The sequence below is a fragment of the Phaenicophaeus curvirostris genome, chromosome 4 (genome assembly GCF_032191515.1).
Source record: "Phaenicophaeus curvirostris isolate KB17595 chromosome 4, BPBGC_Pcur_1.0, whole genome shotgun sequence".
In the NCBI taxonomy this organism is placed as follows: Eukaryota; Metazoa; Chordata; class Aves; order Cuculiformes; family Cuculidae; genus Phaenicophaeus; species Phaenicophaeus curvirostris.
This window is the reverse complement of record NC_091395.1, coordinates 26474802-26500315: the sequence shown is the minus strand read 5'-3', so window position 1 is coordinate 26500315 and position 25514 is coordinate 26474802. Positions and strand designations below refer to the sequence as shown.

The 25514-nt window shown below is 42.2% G+C and overlaps 2 protein-coding genes across 2 annotated transcripts in view; one reads left to right on the top strand and one right to left on the bottom strand.

The window, feature by feature from the left end:
- The window catches only part of METAP1 (methionyl aminopeptidase 1), a 28088-nt gene extending 21740 nt beyond the window's left edge, over nt 1–6348 (top strand). Inside the window, exons 8-11 of the mRNA XM_069855577.1 lie at nt 1048–1179; nt 3499–3642; nt 5199–5264; nt 5433–6348. Coding sequence (XP_069711678.1) covers nt 1048–1179; nt 3499–3642; nt 5199–5264; nt 5433–5593 — 503 coding nt within the window. The 3' untranslated portion in view covers nt 5594–6348. The remainder of the gene's footprint in view (nt 1–1047; nt 1180–3498; nt 3643–5198; nt 5265–5432) is intronic.
- Nucleotides 6349–11466: 5118 nt separating this feature from the next.
- On the bottom strand, nt 11467–24014 carry LOC138719961 (alcohol dehydrogenase class-3). The gene is made up of 9 exons (XM_069855581.1): nt 23955–24014; nt 19583–19684; nt 18491–18632; nt 17825–17912; nt 16818–17037; nt 15988–16248; nt 15067–15202; nt 13825–13963; nt 11467–11775 (listed from the first exon to the last, which is right to left on the bottom strand). Exons 1-9 carry the CDS (start codon nt 23964–23966, stop codon nt 11751–11753), a joined length of 1125 nt encoding a protein of 374 aa, XP_069711682.1. The 5' UTR covers nt 23967–24014; the 3' UTR covers nt 11467–11750.
- Between the last annotated feature and the right edge of the window lie 1500 nt (nt 24015–25514).

The following is a 25514-nucleotide window of genomic DNA, read 5'->3' as shown; positions in this document are numbered from 1 at the left end:
GTTTAATGGGGAGGCCTGTACCCACGTTTTATGAAAGGACTGTTTAACAAGCATCTTACATGTATGTTCTTAGTTGAAAAAAACATGGTTTTTTTTTTAAAGGAGTTAAACTAAATGGGAATTTTTAATTTTTTTTTATGCTGCTATTCTTCAAGAGTGAGTTGTATCACTTTTAGTTTACAACCAACTTTATGCAGAAGGCAAAAAAAAGAGTTAAAGATTTGCTGCAATATAACTCTAGACTCTTACTACATGTTTTTCTAAACCTTGGTTGTTTAAGAATGCCCTTCTCATTCTTGCCGTTTACCTGATACTGAATGTTTCTGTTCTTTTGTGTGAAGGAAAAAAGAAAAAAAAAATTAAGTCATTTGGTGTATTTTTCTTAGTCAGGAAAGTTGCTGTGTATTTAATGTTCAAGAAATTTTACCTTTTTTGGCTGGAAGCAATAGGTTTTTTGTATTACAATTTTTGCAAAGGTGTAACTTCTTATTCTAAACATGCATAGACATTTCTGAAGTTAAAATATGGGTTGAAACATGATTACACATCTTTTGTAAATTTTATTTCCCCTTATTATTGCTGGAATTAATTCTAAGGTAAATCCCTATGGAGCAAAGAGCTTCTTTTTCCTGTTTTTTTTATTTATCTATAAAACCAGTCCCAGGCTTGCTGAGTCTGTGTTGCATTGGTGTGGGGTTTTTTTCTCTTCCTATTTCTTTTTGTTTTATTAAATCAAACTGTTGACCAGTGAAACATTATCTTATTAATTAATTCTGTAGAATATATAGTCTAAGCATGAGAGAATTGATTCTGCTGGAAGAGTTTACATCTGGAATTCTTCCACAGTAATCTTGTAACTTCACAATTACAACACTACATTGTTACATGCATTTGTTGTCCTTTAACAAATCAAGAGACAATAATTTTAGTGTTTGATAGGAATGGTTGGACTTGATGATCCAGCGGGTCTCTTCCAACCTGGTGATTCTATGATTCTAAGTGAGAAACACAGTACTAACATTACAATATGTCTGGCATTCTTTGCAGTGGATATTACTGTCTATCGTAATGGCTACCACGGAGATCTGAACGAGACGTTTTATGTTGGAGAAGTTGATGAAGGTGCAAGAAGGCTTGTCCAAACAACTTACGAGTGCCTAATGCAAGCCATCGATGCAGGTAAACCCTTTGGCTGGGGCCTGAAGCGTTATGGTTTGGCTTTCAAACATGAGAGTGCTCATATTTGCTATTACTTGGGAGTGACTTCTGTTGTGGAACACAGAAGCATAGTGTGTGTCACCAGCAGATAATGTATGTTGTATAATACAGTGATTCTTCAAATGGCACAGTTCTGTGCGTGTGGTTGCAACTTCTGTTTGAAATGTGGGTTGACAAGGAAAATGTAGTTGATGCTGAGCTGATCTACATATGATGATATTTACGTGGAAAGAGCCTCTTCGGACTATTAGTTAGATGAATGAGACATCCTTGATCTGAGTGCTTTAGAGAATGTGAAGAACAAGGTGTGTTTTGGAAAACCGAAGTATGGCTTCTTACTTTTATAATTTGTATTGTTTGAACACTTAAACATCTTTCTTTACCTTTGCAAACCCAAGAGTTATTTCATAAATCTAATTATGAGCTCTTGATTTTAAATTGTGGGAGTGTGCCAGAGAAGACAAATCCATAGCCTTCAATACCCACAGAATTTTAATTGTGTTGCTTAGATATAACTTAGGACTTCATTGAGACTTACAATGAGAGAGAAAGGTAGCTAGACGATGTTGTGTTCAGCTTCATCCTAAAGGAATATACTAAGTTCTCCTTCACAAACAGAAATCAAAGCAAAAATCTTTTAAGTCCCTGGCAGTATTTCTGTTGTCTGTGTTATATATCCTGCAGCTTCTTAGAATCCTTAGTAGAATTTACTCACTTCATGGCCTCTGCAGGCTGAAGTTTAAGGTATGTATGAAGGCTTTCAGCTTTCATTTAATGAAAAGTAAATGAAAAAAAATAATAATGAACTTACTTTGATTAATAAATTGGAGGAAGCTAGCCAAGCGGAAAAGACAAAAATCCATATCAATTATTTCTTGTGTAGCCATTGTGAAAATACTGCAGAGTTGGGCTGTGAAGAATATAGATTACCTATTTATGTGGGATTACTATTCTGAAATGAAGATTTTGTTTTTCAGAGCTAAATCGGAACGATGTTTATCTTTGTTCCTGTCCTTTGTTTTTATAGAAAGGGTTATATACATAGTCTCTTTATCTTTCATGTACTGGCTTTGATGCTATGACAGAAATTCACCTTTGTGTTCATTTTAATGAAACGTAAATTCTCAGTGTAACTTTTCTTTACCAACATTTTAGATGATGTAACAGGTTTAATGAGTTTTAGATATTCCCTGCTAGTAGGAATTCTAGCAGCAAGTGTCTCAGCTCTTAAAAAGGGCTGCCACTCCCTTGTTTAAATCATCTTAACTTCTTGGTGCTAGACCAGCAGAGCTCTAACTGGGAGAGTTATATGAGAGAGAGAAACAGTGGGCTCCTTGCTGCATTCAGATGAGTTGCTTGGTGGTGTCAGATCTGGAGGAGATGGTACTACTTCACATCTATTTAGCATAAACTCAACAGATTAAATTTTTTTTCTCTTCCCCACCATGTTGTTGCTGTTTGGTGTTTTTTTTGGATTTTGGGGAAAGCATGCATATCCCAGTAATCTGAATGTATTGCTATTTTCTTTTTAGTGGCTCAAGGTTGCTTTCATTGTGCATCTTCATTAGCTGATGGATGAGGCATAAAAGCAAGAGCTTTTATGGCATTATTACTCCCTTGTCCAGGTGCTCAAAATTAATTTTTCACACCGTATTCATCTGTTTTCAACTCTTTAACTTCTAAGACTTTCTAAAAAGATCGTCAAAAACATTAGTCCTGCATATGAGCAGTCTTATTTACTGTAGTGTTGCCACTAAAAATCTTGCCTAAGAGTAGAGATACCCAGTTTGTCTTTTCTTTCCTCCTCTCGGTCTTTTACATATAATAATTTTTCCTCTTTATTTGTGTAGACTTTCACAGTGTGGTAGATTAAAACATAGTTCATACATTCATTGAAAGAAAAATGGCAATTCTGGGAACGGGATGAGAAGTTAACAAGAACTTTGAAAATCTTTTGTTGTCTTCAATTGCAAACTTCTTCTTCCTTCTAATATATGACTATTTGCATCCAGAAAAGGGAGAAAGGACTCCTCTTGTGAAGGAGTTTCCTTCTTTCTCTCTCTCATGTTCTCTTTTATACGAGACCACTTCCTCCCTCTCTTATGTTATTATGGCCTCTTACACTTGGTGGATTAAGTGACCATAGGAAGTTGGATTCTACAACAGGTGGCCATAGAAGCCAGGAGTGCTACAGAGCTATTAGCCAGAATGGTGTTTGATATTTAGTTATGTTGAAAGAAAGCTCTATAAATTTCCATCTGTATCTCTCTAATTTTGCAGTAAAACCTGGTGTTCGGTACAGAGAACTGGGAAACATTATTCAGAAACATGCTCAAGCAAATGGATTTTCAGTGGTTCGGAGCTACTGTGGCCATGGGATCCATAAACTTTTCCATACAGCCCCCAACGTACCACATTATGCCAGTGAGTACTCATTCTCTTTGGGCTGTCCAATAGAGAATAAGTGGTTTGCAATGAATGTACCCATTTTACTTCTTGCTTATAAATATGTTTCCTAGTAAAGTAACATGTTGCCATCAAGTTAGCACATTTGTACATGTGAAATATTTTTTTTTCTGAACTCTGGACTATAGTGTGTTTTATGAACCTAAATCATAGAATACTTTGGGTTGGAAGGGACCTTAAAGCTCATCCAGTTCCAACCCCCCTCGCACTAGATCAGGCTGCCCAAGGCCCCATCCAGACTGGCCTTGAACACCTCCAGGGATGGGGGCAGCCACAGCTTCCCTGGGCAACCTGTGCCAGTGCCTCACCACCCTCATAGTGAAGAAATTCCTCCTTATGCCTAGTTTAAATCTGCGCCTCTTCAGTTTATAGCCATTTTCCGTTGTCCTATTACTACAAGCCTTTGTAAGAAGTCCCTCTCCAGCTTTCCTGTAGCCCCTTCAGGTACTGGAATAAATAAGGTGAATCTATTATATACTGAGACAACCTGTGCCTACACTAATGGTTAGTGTTAGCTCTCATCCATACTGGGTAAGTGCTCAATGTTTTTGCATGAATTCCCAAATAATTCTTTAGACATCCCTGCCAGACACAGAGGCAAATGCTTCTGTCTTCAGCTGGTCTAAGCAAAAACTTACTGCTGTTTCTAGATGTGAATAAGTTAATTTATAAGCCTTTAAATTATTTATTGAACCTATAAAAGCTACAGGCAATAAAGGGCAAAATTTGTTCAGATATAGAAGACCAGCAACTTAAATGTAGGTGTTGCGAGCAAGAAATAGAATCATAGAATCACCAGGTTGGAAAAGACCCATCAGATCATCGAGTCCAACCATTCCAATCAAATACTAAACCATGCCCCTCAGCATCTCGTCCACCCGTCCCTTCATTGTCTGTTGGTTACATTTAAAAGCTTATAATAAAAGGTTTTATAAACCACCTCTTCACATCATTGCAGCTCTTCTGCCAGCTATTACCATCCCTATCCAAAATATGAAAGTCCCCACCATGTTTTTAAGATAACAGTGACTACCAGCAGATGATGGAGATAGTGGCAAGGCCCTTTAGGTAAAAGAAAACTTTTCTGCTTGCTGTTCTGTCAGCTTGATATCTGAAATTTGTAAAGCATCTATGTGATTTAGACAATTTAATAAGGTTGGAAAAGACCTTAGAGATTATCAACTCCAACTGTACCTGTCTACTACTAAGTAATGTCCCCAAGCACCTCACCTACCGACCTTTTAAGCACTTCCGGGAGTGGTGACTCAACCACCTCCCTGGGCAGCTTCTGCCAGTGCTTGATAATCCTTCCTGTGAAGAAGGTTTTCCTCATGTCCAACCTATACTGATGTTGGAAATCGTAATGTAGAATTAAAAATATGCAAGTGCACTTGTCATATCTGAAGGGCTTTTCTGACTTTACAGTATTCCTGCTGTAGTCTTCTAGGACAAGGATTCATTAATTTACTAAGATGGGATCACTTTTTCTAACGTGAGTGTTCATTTTATTGCAGAAAATAAGGCAGTTGGAGTCATGAAGCCAGGTCATGTATTTACAATTGAACCAATGATCTGCGAAGGTGAGCAATTTGGCAATAGAGTAAAATGTTTACTCTTGTTTACTATTAAGTAGTGATGGAACAGGATGCTGGTTCTGTTCTGTATAGTTGATAAATTTTTCATTTCTCTTTGGGGAACTGGTATCTCTTACTTAAAAACAGTCAAAAAGTCAACATTTATGTTTTTAGGTGGTTGGCAAGATGAGACATGGCCTGATGGCTGGACTGCGGTAACAAGAGATGGAAAGCGATCTGCCCAGTTTGAACACACTCTTCTGGTCACCGATACAGGCTGTGAGATCTTGACCCGGCGGCTGGATAGTATTCGTCCCCATTTCATGTCTCAGTGATAGTGTAGACTGAGCAGGCGGATCTGAACAATACACACATTCTTTTTTTGTCTCTGTACTATGCATTTTTTTAAAAGTACAGAATAGAGATTTCATCATTTACTTCGTTCTCAGCGATTGTAGATAAGAGGATTATCTTGAAGAACTTGACCCAATATCTGGAAAAGCAGAGAGGAATTTAATTTCCTGCTTTCCTCCTACCTACAACACTCACGCTATACTTTTCTTTTTCTTCTTCGATTATCTCTTCAGCACCTTTCTTCTAATTAGACCCACAATTGCTTCTGTTGCTGCCATAATATTAGCTAGAAAAGTGTGGGTAACCTTTCCCACTGGGACTTGATATTTTGGGATCCAGGTTTTTTTTTCACCACTTCAGTGTGTCCCGTCTCTCTCAGTAGGTGAGCGGCACCTGAGATTTTAAGCATTTATAGTTCCAAAGACTTGCTCCTGCTTCTGCAGATACTGTTCTAATGGGCTGGGTCTTGTTTGTTTATCAGTCGAGAAGGGGGCGGAAGGGAGGAAGACATGCATGTTGCTGAGAATGGGCTACCCTTACCTTTATTTCTGTCCCCATCTCTCTGCTGACGGCCTCTGTGGTGATTGTGACTGTAGGTGACAGATTTTCAATGGCAGGACTTGTTTCTCTTGCTGAAGATTTGATAGTAAGGGAGGAGTGTTCTCTGTGTGGTTGCTCTGCAGACTTATATGACTCTGTTTTGACAACCTTCTTAATAAAAGTTGATTTTCTAGCAGCCTGATGTTGAATTTACAAGCTAGGTAGGTCATTGCATAAGCAACTGAAGTATTCTCCGCTGAGGAGGAAGGGTTGTTAAAACGTGACATTAAAACATGGCACTAACCCAGGCAGATCACTGGAGTTGCAAGAGGGAGCATTTTAGAGAGTACTTTTCCAGACTGGAGGCCAAGAAATGCAACTATAAGTTCACTGGTGAGTGGGACAGCTCTGCTTTTGGGTATAAATATGTATAATCTACTGGAAGCACGTGGTAGTTCAGTGCTGAAAAAAACAGCAGGCAGAGCTCAGTGGTCAGACCTTCTCCAAATAAATAAGGAAGAGGATGGCAGATTCCTTGTTCATTTGCAAACGTTTATGAAGAAATGGCTTCACTCTAGGAATAAGGAGGAGAGAAAGGCGATAGGGTAAAAGCAATTGAGGTGATGCTTTTTTGACAAATCCTAACTCCTGCTGCTACAACTAAAGTAAATCCTGTGGTGGTCATTACCAAGTGAGGAGCCATCTCACAGACTTGTGCTTGCTGTGGAAATTGGCAGCTTTAACATTTCATTTAAAAAACAGTGAAGTAGAATTTTGATGTGTTTTTCCCTGGAGACTTGGTAGACTTCTGAGCTGTCAGGTTTGCTTGCCTTGGGAAGCCTTAGACACTGTGACTGTGGGATGCCAGGAGCTAGGGACGCCACAACGTTTCAGCATTGTGAGCTGGCTTCCCCACCACTTCCTGGCTCGCAGTTAGCCCATCCTGCCTGAGGAGTAGCTCCAGCAGGCAGGCAGAAATCCATGTCCATCTCTAGTGTCTGCCAGAGCCCCAAGGCTCCAGGCCTTATGAGGAATGGCTGAGAGAGCTGGGATTGTTTAGCCTGGAGAAGAGGAGGCTGAGGGGAGACCTCATTGCCCTCTGCAACTACCTGAAAAGAGGTTGTGGAGAGGAGGGAGCTGGCCTCTTCTCCCAAGTGACAGGGGACAGGACAAGAGGGAATGGCCTCAAGCTCCACCAGGGGAGGTTTAGGCTGGACATTAGGAAAAATTTTTTCACAGAAAGGGTCATTGGGCACTGGAACATGTTGAGTCACCTTCCCTGGAGGTGTTTAAGGGACGGGTGGATGAGGTTCTGAGGGGCATGGTTTAGTATTTGGTAGGAATGGTTGAACTCAATGATCCAGTGGGTCCCTTCCAACCTGGTGATTCTATGATTCCCATAGATAAAATTAATAAATTCTATCTTGTCTGCAGCTCCCTGGAATAAGGTGCTTCTTGGTGAAGCAGTATTGCTCCAAAAGCCTAGTGAAACTGATGTATCAGACTTGGTTAAGGAAAGGAATGAAACAAGAACCAGAAAGATCCCACAATTTGGGGGATCCCTGAGTGTAAACTCGGTGCTGTTTTTCAAAGGTGCATCCACAGTAACTGGGGGGGAGTGGATTTGCAGTGAAACGAGTATGGCTCTCTAAACAAGTCTGAGTGTGAGACCAAACACTTCCAATGCTGTATTCATTTCCATTTGGCAATTTTTAAAGAGGTCATTTTACCCCCCTCGATTAAGTGAGCTTCATGCTTTTGGAAAGCGTTAGGGAGGCAGCTATGAAAACTGATCTTTTACCCCTGGACTGGCTATAGTGTGCGCACTGTGAGTATATATAACCCTTTATTGTCTGTTAATGGGTCACAATGAGCTGGAAGCTGTCATGTTAAGGAGTGTGGATTGATTAACCCTCTCTTCTTTCTACCCTTTCTTTTCCCATGCCCATTTCCTTTCCGTCCTCTTCGTCTCTGCTGAGGGAATTTATTTTTCCTTCTGAATTGTAATGTAAAACTTTCCAGACCCCACTGCAGCCGTAGTCTTACATCACTGTAATGCAAGAAATATTTAAACCAACAGAGACATTAAATCATACAATCATGGGCATAAAATACACCTTTTACAAGGTGTCTGGTGCATTTCTTGCCACGTTAGACCTCAGCATATGAGGTACCGCATACCTTCGACTCCCCTTGGCACTGCAGAATTTAGGTGGGGGGGAAAGTGTTCAGTGCTTGATAGAACTGGACTTGTGTGTACTACCAAATACCAAATTTGCCAGAAAATGTCTTCTCTGCCCTGAGTGCCTCAGACCTCTGTTGCTGTAAGAGTATCATTGCGATGTTTTCATTACCTTTATTATTATTTTTAATTATGTAGTAAAGTGACCTGAAACAATGCATACTGAGCGTGTGCGCGCGTGTATGCCCGTGTGCGTGTCTATAGATTTTTACCAAACGGACTGTAGGACCTGAGTGGAATTACCTGTGTTGAATGAGATGTAACATATTGAGATGACTGCCCTGGAGGTTTGCCCACCATATCATTCACTTGAATGGTTACAATGGTCTTGCCTTTTCTGTATGTGTGTGTATGGGACGGGGTGGGGAGGGGCTTCATTTTTTGGTCTATAAAATAAAAGTTGCAGCTGCTTTTAACAGAAACAAATTTTTTTTGTGATCCAAAACCAGGTTTACTTGCACTAGTGCAAGCCCTAGTGGTAGACGTATAAAACCAGTTAAAAACCAGTCAAACCTGCACACGTGCCACTTGAATACCCCTTTGTCATCTCACCAATGTAACCAAATTTAACACTGCACGTTTTCAATACAGGTAATCTATGATGCTATGCATTTTTACCTATAAATTGAAATAGCAGCATTAAAACTGTTTATACTGAGTTCGTGCTACTGAAGCTTTTCACTTGTTTAAAAATAAAGAAGTCACATCTGCACTGCTTTTTTTCAGTGTGAGATAGCACATCAGCCTGAAGAATAGAAATGATTTAATAAAAATATTGTGAAAGGCTATTTTTTTTCACCTATCTAGTTGTAACTGCTTGAATATGACATATTAGAGTTGTGCTGACTAGATTGGGGAAATTATCTAACTTTGATTCTTACAGAAGTTGCTGTCCACTTAAAAAAAACCCAAAACACAAACCCACCGACTTAGAAAGTAGATTTAAAGAAAGTTTTAGAAAATGCCTGTACTTTTTGCCAAAAGCAAAATCCTGCAATTAGTTCTGAAGGAATCTCTTAAAATATTTTCTATTTACTGTCATATATGAGAGCATGGAAACCCTTCATGTTGTTTCTGCAAATTGACATGAATATTTAAGGAGAAAAGATTTAATAGGTAATGTTGAATAAAAGTAACAGATAAGGAGAGGGGACAAGCTGTATGTTTTACCTGACAGCCAGCAGAGTACATAAATATTTCATGTGCAGTCATTTGGTGGAAACTTTTTTTCTGTTGAAGTCTTTAGATTTGCCAAGGTCATGTAGTTCAGTTCAGCACCTTGATCACCATGAATGAAGAGCAGGCTCTTGTCCTGTTAGCTGAGCAACTTCACAGAGACTACTTCAAACGTGCCCCATCCAGTCAATACTTTTCAGGAAAAAGTAGTCTGAAAACTCTGCTATGTAAGGGCTAGGACATCAATTCTTCAGGCTGGGAAGAAACTAAGTTTTTGACCTAAGCGCTCTAGTATCACTAAATGTCTCTGTTGTTGACTTACCCTGGTGTTATACCAGTAGCTCTCCACAAACACTCCCGAGATGCAGATTCCCTAAAGTAATAATGTCATGCAGACAACGTGATTGTACAGTCTTCATCTAGTCCGTGCAGCCCAGAGGAACAATTGCTATTGTATAAATATTTTAAACCTGTTAGATCCAATTGGTTGAATGAATACTCTATTGATACTATCTTGCAGTTACAGAGTACTCTGGCTGGAATGGCTCGACAGCAAGTTTTCTACTGAATTCTTTCATGTTCAATCAGCAGTTGTGGAGCTACAAAGTACCAAGAATCACTTCACTGCTGTGTTGAAGGGCTTATGTTCTGGTACAAATTAATGCTTTATTTCTTCTGGATTCTCAAAATGGAAATTTTATGACACTCACAGGGGTTAAGTTTGTTTACTCTGTCTGCAATGAAATTAAAAATACTTGAGAGCTGCATTTCTAGAATGCTCTAGGGATATCTGTCCAATGACAAATGGAAAACATGGAATTGTCCCACTTCCATAGCACTTTCTTGAGGTAAAGTGGTTGTTAGTGGTGAGAGGGAATTTCTTGTAATAAGATTACTTTTCAGAGTTCTTTGTAACAATTATTTTGACCAGGCTTCTTTAAAACACGGAATTTCTCTCACTTACGTCCAGAAAAACACAGAGGAACAGCAGAAAACAAACTGCAAAGCAGAGGCAGAAAGGCCTCTGTTAAAGAAAAGTTATATACATAAAAATTCAGTGCTTTTCAGTGAACCAAGGACACAATCACAATGCTTCCAGGTTTCAATTCAAAGAAATTTCATCCAGTGAGATCACTCCAACTATAGTTAAGATAGAAACCGACAACTCCGAAATTAAGACTTAACCCCCTGAAACAAACAAAACTCGCACAAACCCCTGAAGCCATTGCACAATGCTCTCTACTTTTGTTCCCCTGCACCTCTCAAGAGCAGACTATTGCTCTAATAGTAAAGTTCTCTGCTTCAATGGCATGATCCCATTTCTGACTAAATAGAAGTAACATTCCCACACTGTTAGTTTTTGCAGCGCTGGCTACAAAGGCTGCTTCAGCTGCCAGTAAGTTTAAGGCAATGGTAAAACTGTGCTACTGAAGTCTTGGAAGACATCTCTAGGGCACGTGACCAGAGTAATCTATGCTTATTATAACACACTTACCTACAGGTACTGTAATGAGCCAAACAAAAAAACAAGGGCAAATATGGACTTCCCAAGTGAACACTTGGACACTTAGGTCACCTGTCCAAGCACACACTGCTCTGCAGTTGGCTTCAAGGTAGAGCTGGATGGTTATATCCTTTATAGTCCTCGAATAGCCTCAGAAGATTGACAGCTATTGGGCTTCTTGCCCCTCAGTGTGGTGAACAGCACATTGATGCTGCTTCTCAACTCAGCTTTGCTTAGCAAGCTGCATAGAATAATGAACCTCACATCATTTGCTGCTGACTCTGAAGGATGCTCTTCCTCTGTCATATACACACATACTGTAAAATCAGTAGAGGAAAACACTAAGACACAGCAATCAGTCACAGTCTTAGTGCTCAATAATTCCAACAGTGTTTAGAAATAAGCTTTTATTAAGTAGATTAATTCGGTTAGGCACTATGGAATTTGAAGAACAAGTACAGAAGTAGAAGTTCCACAAGTAGTGCTAATTACATAATGTTATTCAGTGATTACTGATTATTTTGTATTACTTAATATTCAGAATGCTCACCCTAAAATACATTGTCTTCCTAGTCCCAGTGAGTTTTCATTTGCTTCACTCTACTCTATCAGAGAGATCCCATTATAAAAGGACAGTTACCATATTGCTGGCCAACTGGAAGGTCCACGCTTGTCTCTAAAGCTTTAGGACAGTTCGGATGCTTAAAATGGAAAAGGAAAAAATAGTTACCAATAAGTCCATTTTCTCCCCATCTTTCCCCTCCCTTTCATGGCCGAGACAGACTTTAACTTAACTTCACTCTCATGTAAGAACGAAGTTATGCTTATGCCTGTAATATTAAAAATCCTGGTTAAAAAAGTGTTAGTAATACTTGCTATCTTTGGGGTTTTTTTGGTCTCCCCACCAATTAGAGATGCTTAAAATGGAAGCTTTTTCAAGCTGCATCGGTGTCAGTTTTTGGTACCTGGCCAAGAATAGTGATCAGGAACGTTAATATTTACAGGCATTCCCTCTTTTGGCCATGTGGAGAATTGTAACTAACTTTCATTATTGATTACATAGGATGTGCTCATGTAGGAATAAAGCATTGAAACGATACAGAACTTTGTAACTGGAAAGGGGGGTAACTGCTGGATGAAATTTGTGCAGATGCAGTGTTTCCAAGTGTAAAAAGTACAAGTGCAGTTACTGGTAACTGACTTATCCAAAACAGGAATACAGATGTGATAAAGCAGGTAAAGTTATTACTTTTGAGAAAGTTATACATCAATATGGATTGAGATCAAATGCAGAGACTATGCTGGTTTCTTAAGATAATGCTGCTGTTTATCTGTCTACACATGAACCTAAACATGGATAAACAGAGTTGCCTGCATTAGTATATATATGCAAGAAAATATTTTCTTTTTTTGCTAGAACATATTTCCAATTTTCCCTCTTGCCCACCTGCTGATTCTTTCTTACATTCAAAGTGCGTATGTGACCTCGTCTGCTAAATCAGCCAGTTTCTACTCGTAAAGGCACTAGTAGTTATCTCATTAAGAGTCTCTGAATTTCCAATAAATTACAGGGCATCTCATTAAAACTCTAATTTAAAAGAGGCCTGCTCTTGAAAAGACACAGCAGGACAAGCTTTAAAGTGTCTGATGCTAAGCCTGTCTAATCCTTTCCCCTTTTCTGCGCTAGATTTTAACCTGCAGACACAAGTTCTGCCACAGTATTCCCATGCAGGTCCCCATTTTCCCTCAAGCACATTCATGCCCTTATCTGTACAGAGCTTTACAAGGATCAACCAATATATCTGCTGTAAGAATACCCTACTTTGCACTGCTTTTACATGTTGAACGCTGCTTTCAAAGTATATTGCTATAAGGGCAGCAAGGCTCATCACACATCCAGCAGGATTTGACTGGCAAGTGGTCACTTCAATATTCAGTGGAATGGGGCCTCACTACAAAGTTTGACACAGCTACAGCTCAAGTCTACCAGCAAACTAGTATGAACAGTCTAAATTGCCATTTATCTTAATAAAGACAGAAACTGCTGTACGTTAAGAAGTACAAACACAGTCTATGAATGTTCTACTCCAGTTCAAACTAGAGAAAAAAAAAATGTAGCATATTAACAGATCATTCCAAGTGATCTGCTTATGCTGGTAATCTATCCTAGATTTAAGTATATTTTCAAACTATGTAATTAAAGTAGACTGATAGCTTAATGACTTGTAAAAATGTATCAATGTGAACTCCCCTTCAGTCTATGCATTTCTTCTTCTGAGGAAGAATGTTTTAGTAATCATAGAATTACAGAATAGCTTGTGTTGGAAGGGACCTTAAAGATCATCTAATTCCAATCCCCTGCTATGGGCAGAGACACCTCCCAGTAGCTCAGGCTGCCCAAGGTCCATCCAACCTGGCCTTGAACACCTCCAGGGATGGGGCAGCCACAGCTTCCCTGGGCAACCTGTGCCAGGGCCAATGTTGGAAGCCTATGGCTGACTCGTCCCCTTTATCAACTTTACATACTTGTGTATTTCCCTCATACATCATTGCTTGCTTTTTGCTCTTGCCTGTGTTTCAACAAAGGCCTAGAAGCTCTGAGAAAATGTGTTTGTTTATTTTGGAATGAATGAGTATGGTATAAGTCAGCCTTTATCCCCCATTTAAAACATGACAGTGGGCAGGGAACTTGGTATTTTGACAGTCTCTCATGAGATGTCCTCTACACCTTTCAATATTATGAACATTACCTCTTTCCTGTGTGCATCAACTCAAAAGCCTCGTTTATTTTGTCAAAAGGCAGGGTGTGAGTCACAAATTCATCAACCTTGATCTTTTTGGACATGTAGTCAGTCACCAGTTTCGGTACGCTGTCTACACTTTTCCAGCCTGAAAGACAGAAAGCATGCATTTGTTTTCTCCCCTTTCTATCCACCCTGGAAAATGGAAAGAAAGAAAAATTACAACCCTTACATGGCTACTTGTGTGATAAACACAAAAAGGAGCCAATATCAGTGATGTGTTTGTCCCTCCTGCTGTAAGCAAGCAAGAGTACGGAATGGAAAAGGGACAGCTAGGTCTGGCAAGAGCACATGTTATCCAAAGTCATAAGCACACTAACCTTTCACTAGGTATTCAGCATTTGACATAAGGCTGCCCCTCCCACGCATGAGGCATCTCTATACCTCTGTGTATCTTTATAACCCAATTAAGTTCTTTATTACTTGGAAAAAGGGCAGTGTAATAACAACACTCTTGGCTTGGCTTTGGTCTGGCAGCAGGAAATGTGTATCAAGCACTTGTTGCTTTTTATTTCATAGCACATTCCCATGTCAGCCCCACAATTTGCTTAGTGATTAAGCAACACAGACATCTTTATGAAAGTTCCCAGCTCTCCAAAGACGAGGTCCTTTCACTGGACCAAACTGAACCAAACCTCCACTTGGTGATAAAACAATCCCCCTATACCACTCCTTTAGTACAATAGCACATACAGAATCACAGAATCACTAGGTTGGAAAAGACCCACCGGATCATCAAGTCCAACCATTCCTATCAATCACTAACCCATGCCCCTCAGCACCTCATCCACCCCTTTTTTAAATGCCTCCAGGGAAGGTGACTCAACCCCCTCCCTGGGCAGCCTGTTCCAGTGCCCGATGACCCTTTCCGTGAAAAATTTTTTCCTGATGTCAAGCCTGAACCTTCCCTGGCGGAGCCTGAGGCCATTCCCTCTTGTCCTGTCCCCTGTCACTTGAGAGAAGAGGCCAGCTCCCTCCATTCTCTCTTCAAAATACATTAAGATATCATACCAACATGTTTACTTGTAGTCTGCCTGTAGGAATATCAGGCTTTAAGTTTAAAGTCAATGCAGTATTTATGAATAGCCTGTCAGTAGCACATTTCTTGCACAAGCCAAAGCAAGGTGGTGTGTTCTTCACAGCTTTAACTCATGGTAAATTGTGTTTAAACCCATATCAAGACAGAATTACCTCCAAATGCGGTCCCTTTCCATGTCCGCCCAGTTACTAGCTGGAATGGCCGTGTGGAGATCTCCTGACCAGCAGCAGCGACTCCGACTATCACACTGACTCCCCAGCCCTTGTGGCAGGCTTCCAAGGCAGCCCTCTTCGCAGACGCACAGGACAAAGCAGAGCATTTATTGCTAATATTTGTGCTGGCCAGACTGGCACAGGTTGCACTTCCTTTCCCCCAGTCCATCCCCCAGTCCATGAATTATCACATTAGTATTTAAGTAGCTATAAATACACTGAAAATTACATTAAGTTTTGGTTACATTAAACATTGGTTTAGACCCCTTAAACTATTAAATATTTACTTTGCTCTTTTTACATCCCATGTGGCATCTAGAGAAGTCACTCTGAAATCACATTGGCAGTTGGGATAAACTGTGATCAGAGACAAAGTAGACCATGTTCCTGACAGTTGGGAATGCTCTTGTAATTCCTGAAAACCCAGCCTTATGTTCAGTAATACCTCTGCATTTCCAAAGGTTAAATTGATTACTTGGGAATTAGGGAGATACTGAGTGCTCCTTGAGATTTTACTGTTCATTGTACAAGGTATTTTATGTGAATTTTGTTAATTTTTCAACTGTCACTATATGAAAATTCAGGATTTCAAGGAACTCCCATTAAGAGAAAAAAGTCTGTAAATTCTAAGTGCCATTTTCAAACTAAGAAGTAGCATCTGCTTTCATCACATAATTAGGATTGGATGCAAACTGGACTTTTTTAGTCGTAGTGAGTATCATTACTATTTGAAAAAGTAAATATATCAGTATGACATGTTTTCTGTAGAAAGAAAGTAGTTCGTTCTGCTTTTTAGCTAAACAACTAAGCGGCAACTATCTACCCCTTCCCTCTGTGTACTACCCTTATGCAAACACTCACCATGACTCCAACGTTGCCGATGCACTCAAACGAGTAGTCTACACCACCATCGGTCATCTCAACCAGCACCTCTTGTAGGGGCTTCTTGAAGTCTTGAGGGCTAATGCACTCAGTAGCTCCAAACTCTTTTGCTTTACCATACTTTTCCTTGTTAATGTCAATGCCGATGATCCGGGATGCTCCTGCTATTTTACAGCCCATAATAACTGCCAGCCCAACTCCTCCTAAACCAAAGACTGCACATGTGGAGCCAGGTTCCACCTAGGAATAAGAAATGAGCCATAAGCAACACAGACATTTCCTCCTTCCGTATCAGTGGGAAGCACGGGTTAAGAAATCTGTAATGAAGGAAACATGGAAGCAAATATACATGGCTACAAGACTATTACTTAGAGAAGGGAAACCATACAGAAATTTCATCCAAAAGCTCTTTAGGTTCTAAGCTTTTTCTTTTTGCCCAAAGACTCGACTCTCATAACCTGCCCTAGACACATGGACACTCACCACCAGCTCTGTCTCACCCTGAGCTTCGAACTACCAGAAAGACTTGCAGCAAGATTAAGATGGAAAAGTAATTTATATTCAGCTGGTATCAAAAGGGATGCAGGATATTCTACCTGGATTACCTCTACAGGGTACTGGTTATTCTAACCTGATCTGGCCCTTATGGAGAAGCCAGACATTCTTAGCTAACTCAATCACTTGAAGAGGAAGAAGAAACAGGGATTTGGTACATCATGTCTGCAGTCCTAATCTAGTCCCTAAACTATCTGTGTCCTTTCGCTCAGATATAGGTACAGAGAAAAGCCAGATGTAACCACAGACTTTACCTTAGCAGTGTTAACAGCAGCCCCATAGCCAGTAGATATGCCACAACCCAGCAGGCACACTTTATCGAGAGGTGCTGCGGGATCTATCTTGGCTACTGAGATATCAGCCACCACAGTATACTCGGAGAAGGTGCTAGTCCCCATGAAGTGGTAAACCTGCTTTCCTTTGCAGGTGAATCTGCTGGTACCATCAGGCATGAGTCCTTTCCCTTGAGTAATCCTTAAGGCAACGACAGGAAAGAACAGTCAGAGTCTTAAGCAGTAAATACTCCCATCAGACAATATCTGTTAAGTAGCAGGAGATGCAGTTGTATACTTGCACCATTATTTTTTAATCATTCCAGTAAACTCAGGTGTTCACATAAATTAGATGCTAAACTCCCAAAGCTTCATGCTGTTAATTCCTTCATGGAAGCACTGAAAGTAATGGAGTTTTATCAACATACTGTTGGCTACCAATGCTAACTGCCTGTGCTACAATTCACACTCCCACCTTCACCTCCTTCACTACACTTCCCACGTCACCAGAGTTTGTTTAGTTTTGGTAGACTTTTCTTCCAGATTAGGAGATGGAAATTTAGCTGGGAAGCAGGTTTTAAGGAAAAAAGAGCTTTCTGTATAATTCTGTGCCACCTGACAGCTTTGGTGTTTGAGTCCAAGAGCTAAATTCCCTGAAGGGTTTCTCTTAAGTATGGATTAAACAGGGAGTCAGAACATTTATGTTTTCAAAGTTGTGGACACAAGCAAGCAATTTACACCTTCACATATGTCAGAAAAAAAAAAAAGAGAAACAGTTTTATTTAAGGGCAAAATAGAAAAGATACTTTAAGGGAGAATGTAAAGTAGTACAGAACTGACTCCCTAAAACACATACTTTCAAAGTCATTAAATTATGCATCAAGAGTTTTATTCTTCAACGATAAGTCCTGCCCATTACTTTTGATAACTAGAATAGGTATACATTAAACAAATACTATTATATGTATCAAGATTAAAAGTATACAGACCTTATCTTCTGGCACAGGTTTGTTTTGGGATTCTTACAGAACTTGCATTCTCCACACTGGGGGATGTATAGAGGGATAACAGTGTCCCCTAAGAGAAAAGAAAGTGTTCTGTGTCTAGTTATCACATTAAGCAAGGCATTAGAAAAAAACCTGAAGCTACTTAACTTTCATGCGTTTTATTTGAGTTTGTGTTCACCTACAACTTTCTTTGTGTATTAAAAACTGCTTATGGTAACACTGTTTATAGACCGTGCTAGACAAAACACTTCCCACATCTGAGCAGACAGATCAGAAGTTCCAGAACAAATAGGAATGTTACTGTAAAACAATACAACCCCAAAACAATAGTGAACAATGTGATTAAACACTTTCAAGCCCTTTAATTAAACAACAGGTAACAACTATAATTAAAAAAACCCCAAATCCTCTTTAACTATACTGGTGAAATTTCAAGCAAAATTGGTATGCCAGGCTCTTTCGAGCATTAAACCAAGAGCACACTGAACAGAGTAGTGTTGTACCTCACAGACAAGAGATCTACACAGGCATACACCCAGAATAAGTCATTATTTGAGTCCTGCAATAAACATTCCAGTGGTCCAACTTGACCTCATAGTAAAGTAACACTTTTAAGACAAACAGAAAACCTCTAAAATATTTTCTTACCTGGCTTTACTTTTGTTACTCCTTCCCCAACACTCTCTACAACTCCTGCGCCTTCGTGACCCAAGATCACAGGGAAACATCCTTCAGGATCAGCACCACTCAGAGTATAGGCATCAGTGTGACAGACGGCAGTGGCAACTATCTGTGAAGAAAAAGATAATCTGAGGCACCTTGAAGAACAGAATAGTAGCACAGATCTAAATATTTCCCTTCAGTCAGAAATTCAGAACAATTGCTGGGACAATCTGCCAATCCTGGCAGCATTTGGGATACAGACAACATACTTTCATTCCTGGTAAGGCACAGGAGTAGCAAGCCAAGGCACTTTTTCATACTTTGAAAGAGTAAAGTCATGATAGTGTGTATTTTCTCATTTTCATCAACTAAATTCTGATTTTTAAACAGGTAGAAGATGACACCTGGCTTCCTAAAGCTAGAAATCAGTACTCCAAGTTGTCTCAGAGTAGGTTGGCATCTCAGATTTGAAATAAGATGGTCTCTAGAAGGTAAAATGACCCAACGGACCACACAGAACTCTCAGCACTGCATAAATCCAGTTTGTCTTAAGCACCATGCAGAGACCCTTCCCACAGAGATCAATTCCACCTTAGTGTATACTTGTTTACTTTTTGGCAGATATGGGATACTGAAAAGTCCTGATCAAATCAGAAACTTGGCTATGGGAAATCCAAGCGACCAATCACAGCTCAGCAGCTGGTAACTTATGGCCTGACTGAGGTAAAATACAGCATGTTATACAGCTGCAACAGGTCACCAGCTGCTGCTCTTCAAAGAAGATTAAAGATGCTCCTAGCTCAGACGTTTTGTGGAAGCTTAGTCTGTAAGAACTGGAAACGATCCCCAAGCCCAGCCATCCTCTTTAGGCCAGACTGTGAAGTGAGACCAGTAGAAATTAAAAGTGTTTTTAATAAACAGAAGATCTAAATACCATAATTTTCTTCTTTGTAAAGCCAGCTGATATACTAATGAACTAATCCATTCAACATTTCTTCTGCCGGTAAAGAAACTCTTCAGCTTTAACACTAAGTCTCCCAAAATACAATGCATGCAGCTAATGATTCATTTAATTACCTTGATACGAACTTCATGAGCTTTTGGTGGAGCAACCTCCACCTCCTCGAGAGAGAGAGGTTTACCTGCTTCCCAAGCAACAGCAGCTTTGCATTTAATAACCTAAAAGACAACAACGATAAAAAAAAGATGACATCTGTTGTATGGTTTATTTAAAATAATTCTTGTTCAGTCAAGTGAGAAAATGAGAGAAACACTACTGGCTTTTGGAAAGAATCCCAGATCCAAAATTCGTAATTTCAACACAAAGGCTTGATTGCCCTACATTTGCTTCCAGGAAGCCAAATAATAATGAGCGAAGTAAGGTCTGAAATTTGGATGTCATTCTCTTATTAAGCAAAAAAAATAAGTGGCCCTGGAGCACTTAGAAAAGACTCAAATACTGCAGTGAAATGAGAACTAGGAATGGGAAGATTGCATAATGAAAACCACGGTTTAGACTGGCATTCATTTGAGATGCGTTTCTCAAACATACACTTTGAAGTTAAAAAAAAATCAGAAAGCAAGCTGGAGGTCAAATAAGGGTCCCGGACCCACATCAAGAGTGATCTTCTTGCTGCCTATCAGAATGGCTTCTAAGATTTTGCCAAGGGGATGCGCATGCATGCAGCTGACATGCAAAGCCCTCCAGTGGTGCATAGGGACCAGAGAGATTTTGCTGTATGGTGAGTGACAGGGAGGTACTGAGCACCAACACCTCTACAGACTCTTCATTCACTGCTCTCGGCATCGTGACAAATCCTGTTCTGCATCCTATACCTTCTAGGAAGCTTTTCAAGCCAAATGGTGCAGAGTCTGGACGAAAGAGCGGGATTTGTAGATCGTAAATCCAATCCTATCAACAGGTACATATGCACAACTGACTCAGGAAATCAGCAGGCATTACAGCCACACAACCCAGAGCAGCTCCCGATGCTGCAAGGGTAAGCATCTGGTGTACCTTTAGACATCTGTTTTACAAAGCATGACTCTGAGTCTGTCCTTTAGGATAAAATGGGCAGGGTATCAAATAACCTGAATTTTGCTTTCTGACAGACACAACGTCTTTTAGCAAATGTGATACGCAATAGCTTCCTGCAGGACACACAGACCAGCTGTGAAATCAAATTCGACTACCTAAAACCTGACAAGGAACACTGTCACAGAGTAGACTGCTTTGGAACAGATTCCTTTGAAATCTGCTCCAGAACAGCATCCATGTATTTTGGAATAGTTCAGTTACACCAGAAGACTTGTACCGATTTCCTTCCATGTAAATAAGGTCTAAGCCATTGCTATGACAGTTGGAAGTATGAAGCATTTCACAACACGCATTATAAACTGATATAAGAAAACAACACTTTGCGCTTTCAAACCAGCTGTGATGTTCCTGTGGAATCCCTGAATAGGGATTATTGCAAAATCCCAAGACCAGCACACAGTTATCCAGCCTTTTTTGAAATTTCTCTGCCTGGAAGAAATAACAGCACCAAAACCACTCACTGAGCTTGTCAGGTCTGATTTGTCACCTGCATGCACAGGAGAAAACAATGGGTAGTTTATGACTTTCTTTAGTATTTTTGTTGTACAATAAACAGTATCGGACTTTGCCAAAAGCAGTTAACATCCTCGCTGTACCTGAGATAGCAGAAGTGACAGATAGCAATGGTTGGACTTGATGATCCAAGAGGTCTTTTCCAACCTGGTGATTCTATGATTCTAAGTGCAGACATATATCTTGGTTTAAACTTGCTAAAATAAATACTGCCAACCCTGAAAGGCCTGAAGCTTTATAACAGAAAACAGTTACCCAATCCTACAGCCAGCAAGATCCTACATTGGACAGAAACACCCTTAACCTAGAACTGTGAATTCCCCTTGCCCTGCTTTTTATCACCAGAGTAAATATAAAAATGCATTGAATATGACGTAATAACTGGAGTCACAGTATGGGCATTCAGTTATAAATCACTAAGCTTACCAGAGATTTTGCCAGAAAATCTAAATTCAAGGAACAAAGTGCAAGAGCAGCCATCATTCGGTAAATCATTTACTGGTTTTCAATCCATCCCTCATCCTTCCCTCATGAAGTTGCTTGTTCTCACACAGGAGACTGTGCATTCCTAAAATCTGAATTTCCACAAGCTTAGTTAAGCCCAGAATTAAAGAAGGGAGAAAAGAAAAAAGTCTCCTTATGGAATAAATCTGGTCTTCCTAAATCTAACATCACACATCTGTAATCTTGAAATAATAACCTCTGATTCAGAAATTTTTATAGAAGTTGTCTTTTGAAACTGTAGTCACCTCATAGAGTCATTAAGGCTCCTGGACTTTTTACAAAGGCATTTAGTGATAGGAATCACAGAATCACTAGGTTGGAAAAGACCCACCGGATCATCAAGTCCAACCACTCCTATCAATCACTAAACCATGCCCCTCAGCACCTCATTCACCCACCTTTTAAACACCTCTAGGGAAGGTGATTCAACCACCTCCCTGGGCAGCCTGTTCCAGTGCCCAATGACCCTTTCCATGAAAAATTTTGTCCTGATGTCAAGCCTGAACCTCCCCTGGTGGAGCTTGAGGCCATTCCCTCTTGTCCTGTCCCCTATCACCTGGGAGAAGAGGCCAGCTCCCTCCTCTCCACAACCTCCTTTCAGGTAGTTGTAGAGAGCAATGAGGTCTCCCCTCAGCCTCCTCTTCTCCAGGCTAAACAACCCCAGCTCTCTCAGCCGTTCCTCATAAAGTCTGTTCTGTTCTCCAGCCTCTTCATCAGCTTCGTTACAAGGATGAGAAGGAATGGCTATAAATTGGAGAGGGGCAGATTTAGACTAGACATAAGGAAGAATTTCTTCAAGATGACAGTGGTGAGGAGCTGGCACAGGTTCCCAGGGAAGCTGTGGCTGCCCCATCCCTGGACTTGGGATGACACTGAGCTCTTTGCCATGACAGGACATGCCCTATCCTGCCCTATATCCTATCCAAAACCGCTGCTGGCCTGGACCAGCCTTCGGCATCGGGACAAGCGAGATCACCCAGCCCACGGCACAGAACAACCTTGCAGCAAGTAAAGCAGCATGAAATCAGCCCAAAGTATTGTCATGTTTTGAAAGCAACGTAGCAAACTTCATGGGCGATGGTTTTGAGAGCAAGCAGGGTCCAGCTGTGCTGAAAACACACGGGCACTGAGAGCAGCCTCGAGGGTCACACTTGAGGCAAAGCAGCACCTTCCCAAATACCACCCCCCCCATTCTTTCTTCTCCCACTTGGGAAGTGGGAGAAGTGGGATTCCCAGGAAGAAAACAGAGGGTGCACAGTGCTCAGCCAGCTCTTCTCCCATCTCAGTTAACACTGCTCCACACAGCCTCGTGGGAACGCAGGGTGCGCAGAGGAGCCAGCACCCCACAGCCCCCTCCACAAACCCACATCTGCCCAAACCCTGCAGGAAACCACACAAGCTCTGGGTCTTCAGTTTGTTCTCCCACTGCCCTAACAAGTGGGATGAGCGCACAGGGGGAACCTTCAGACCCAAGAAACGTGCACAAGAGTCGATTACAACAGACAGCAGGGAGGCAGAGTGTGTTTGTGCTCCTAATCCTGCAAACATGCACAGCAGGAGCCTCCCATGCCTCAACAGTGGTGCGGGTCTTCTCCCTGCCCCAGCCCCCAGCGCCAGCAGCAGCTCGCAGCTCCCCCAGCCCCCAGTTCCAGCCCCATTCTTCAGCCCCATTCTCCAGCCCCTCCAGCTCCAGCAGCCCCAGGTCCTCCATCCCCAGCCCCAGCCCCTCCATCTCCAGCCCCAGCCCCTCCAGCCCCAGCCCCTCCAGCCCCAGCAGCCCCAGGTCCTCCAGCCCCAGCCCCAGCCCCTCCATCTCCAGCCCCAGCCCCTCCAGCCCCAGCAGCCCCAGGTCCTCCAGCCCCAGCCCCAGCCCCTCCATCTCCAGCCCCTCCAGCCCCAGCTCCATCTCCAGCCCCAGCTCCATCTCCAGCCCCAGCTCCATCTCCAGCCCCAGCTCCATCTCCAGCCCCAGCTCCATCTCCAGCCCCAGCTCCATCTCCAGCCCCAGCTCCATCTCCAGCCCCAGCTCCATCTCCAGCCCCAGCTCCATCTCCAGCCCCAGCTCCATCTCCAGCCCCAGCCCCAGCCCCAGCTCCAGCCCCAGCCCCAGCTCCAGCCCCAGCTCCAGCCCCAGCAGCTCCAGCCCCAGAAGCTCCAGCCCCAGAAGCTCCCGCCCCAGAAGCTCCCGCCCCAGAAGCTCCCGCCCCAGAAGCTCCTCCAGTCCAGAAGCTCCTCCAGCTCCAGAAGCTCCTCCAGCTCCAGAAGCTCCAGCTCCAGCAACCCCCAGCTCCTCCATCCCCCCGGCTCCGACCCCGCGCGGCCGCCCCCTCTCACCGCGGGGGCCATGTCGGTCGGTGCCGCTGCCGGCGGAAGGGGCGGGCGAGGGGGCGGTGGTGCCGCTCTCCTCCCCTCCCCTGCCCCGGCGCAGGGTGCGGCCTCGTGGCCTGTTTCCTTCCCCTCCGGGCAGCGCTTGTCTCGTGAGGAGCGGCTGAGGGCCCTGCGGACCTTTAGCCTGGAGCAGAGGAGTCTGAGGGAGACCTTATCGCTCTGTACAACCACCTGGGAGGAGGCTGTGGCGGGGCCGGTGCTGGTCTCCTCTCCTGATACAAGAAGTCGTTACTATTACAGAAAGTGGAATATCTTTGATTTAAGCTAGAGTTAACTTCCATTGCAGGTCCAGGGAGGTTATTCTCCCTCTGTACTCGGCACTGGTGAGACCGCTCCTCGAATACTGTGTTCAGTTCTGGGCCCCTCACCACAAGAAGGATGTTGAGGCTCTGGAGCGAGTCCAGAGAAGAGCAATGAAGCTGGTGAAGAGGCTGGAGAACAGGCCTTAGGAGGAGCGGCTGAGAGAGCTGGGGTTGCTTATCCTGGAGAAGAGGAGGCTGAGGGGAGACCTCATTGCTCTCTACAACTACCTGAAAGGAGGTTGTAGAGAGGAGGGAGCTGGCCTCTTCTCCCAAGTGACAGGGGACAGGACAGGACGGAATGGCCTCAGGCTCCGCCAGGGGAGGTTTAGGCTGGACATTAGGAAAAAATTCTTCACAGAAAGGGTCATTGGGCACTGGAACAGGCTGCCCAGGGAGGTGGTTGATTCACCTTCCCTGGAGGTGTTTAAGGCACGGGTGGACGAGGTGCTAAGGGGCATGGTTTAGTGTTTGATAGGAATGGTTGGACTCGATGATCCGGTGGGTCTCTTCCAACCTGGCTATTCTATGATTCTATGATTCTAAGCAATTGTGTTTTTTTGAAAGTCGGGCAGACTGTCCCTCTGGCAGCAGGTTTGCTTTCTGACAGTGTATCTCCAAACACTGAAACAGTGCTTTCCAGTGTTTCCCCAGACACTGTCCATTCCTTGGAGATGATAACGGCCTGTGTCCAGTCTGATCTGTGCTGAACTGGTGTCTCTCCTGCAATCCCCTCTGTGCAGCCTTTCCCCAGCTCCAAGGCAACATCAGGCAGCCAGCTCCAAATCGGCAACAGTTTTAACTGCTGTGAAGTTCATAATATCAAAATTAGATCTTGGAAAGTAATAGAATACGCATAAGATTTCTAGGAAAATTTATCCATATGCACTTACGTGAGAAATCCATTCTGTAACAGCTCTTGTCTCACTGCACGTGATTGATGGAGATCGCTGCCTCGTGTTGCGCAGGTCTGATAAAGGATCTTTGCTTTCTAAAACTCAAAATCATGTCTTAGAGAGTTTTACCTGCTGGCATATTCAGTATCACTCCCAAGTGACAGGCAATAGGATGAGAGGGAATAGCCTCGACTTGTGCCAAGAGAGGTTCAGGTTAGACATTAGGAAAAACGTCTTCGCCAAAAGGGTCGTTGGGCACTGGAACAAGCTGCCCAGGGAGGTGGTGGAGTCGCCATCCCTGGAGGTGTTTA

Excerpts from the sequence above, each read along its gene's own strand:
- LOC138719961 (XM_069855581.1), bottom strand. Across the intron at positions 17,913-18,490 it reads AGTAACAAAAGTAAAGCCAG|GGGACACTGTTATCCCTCTA; the intron begins GTAAGAAAATAT and ends CTTTTCTCTTAG. Across the intron at positions 16,249-16,817 it reads CTGCTGTTAACACTGCTAAG|GTGGAACCTGGCTCCACATG; the intron begins GTAAAGTCTGTG and ends TCTTATTCCTAG.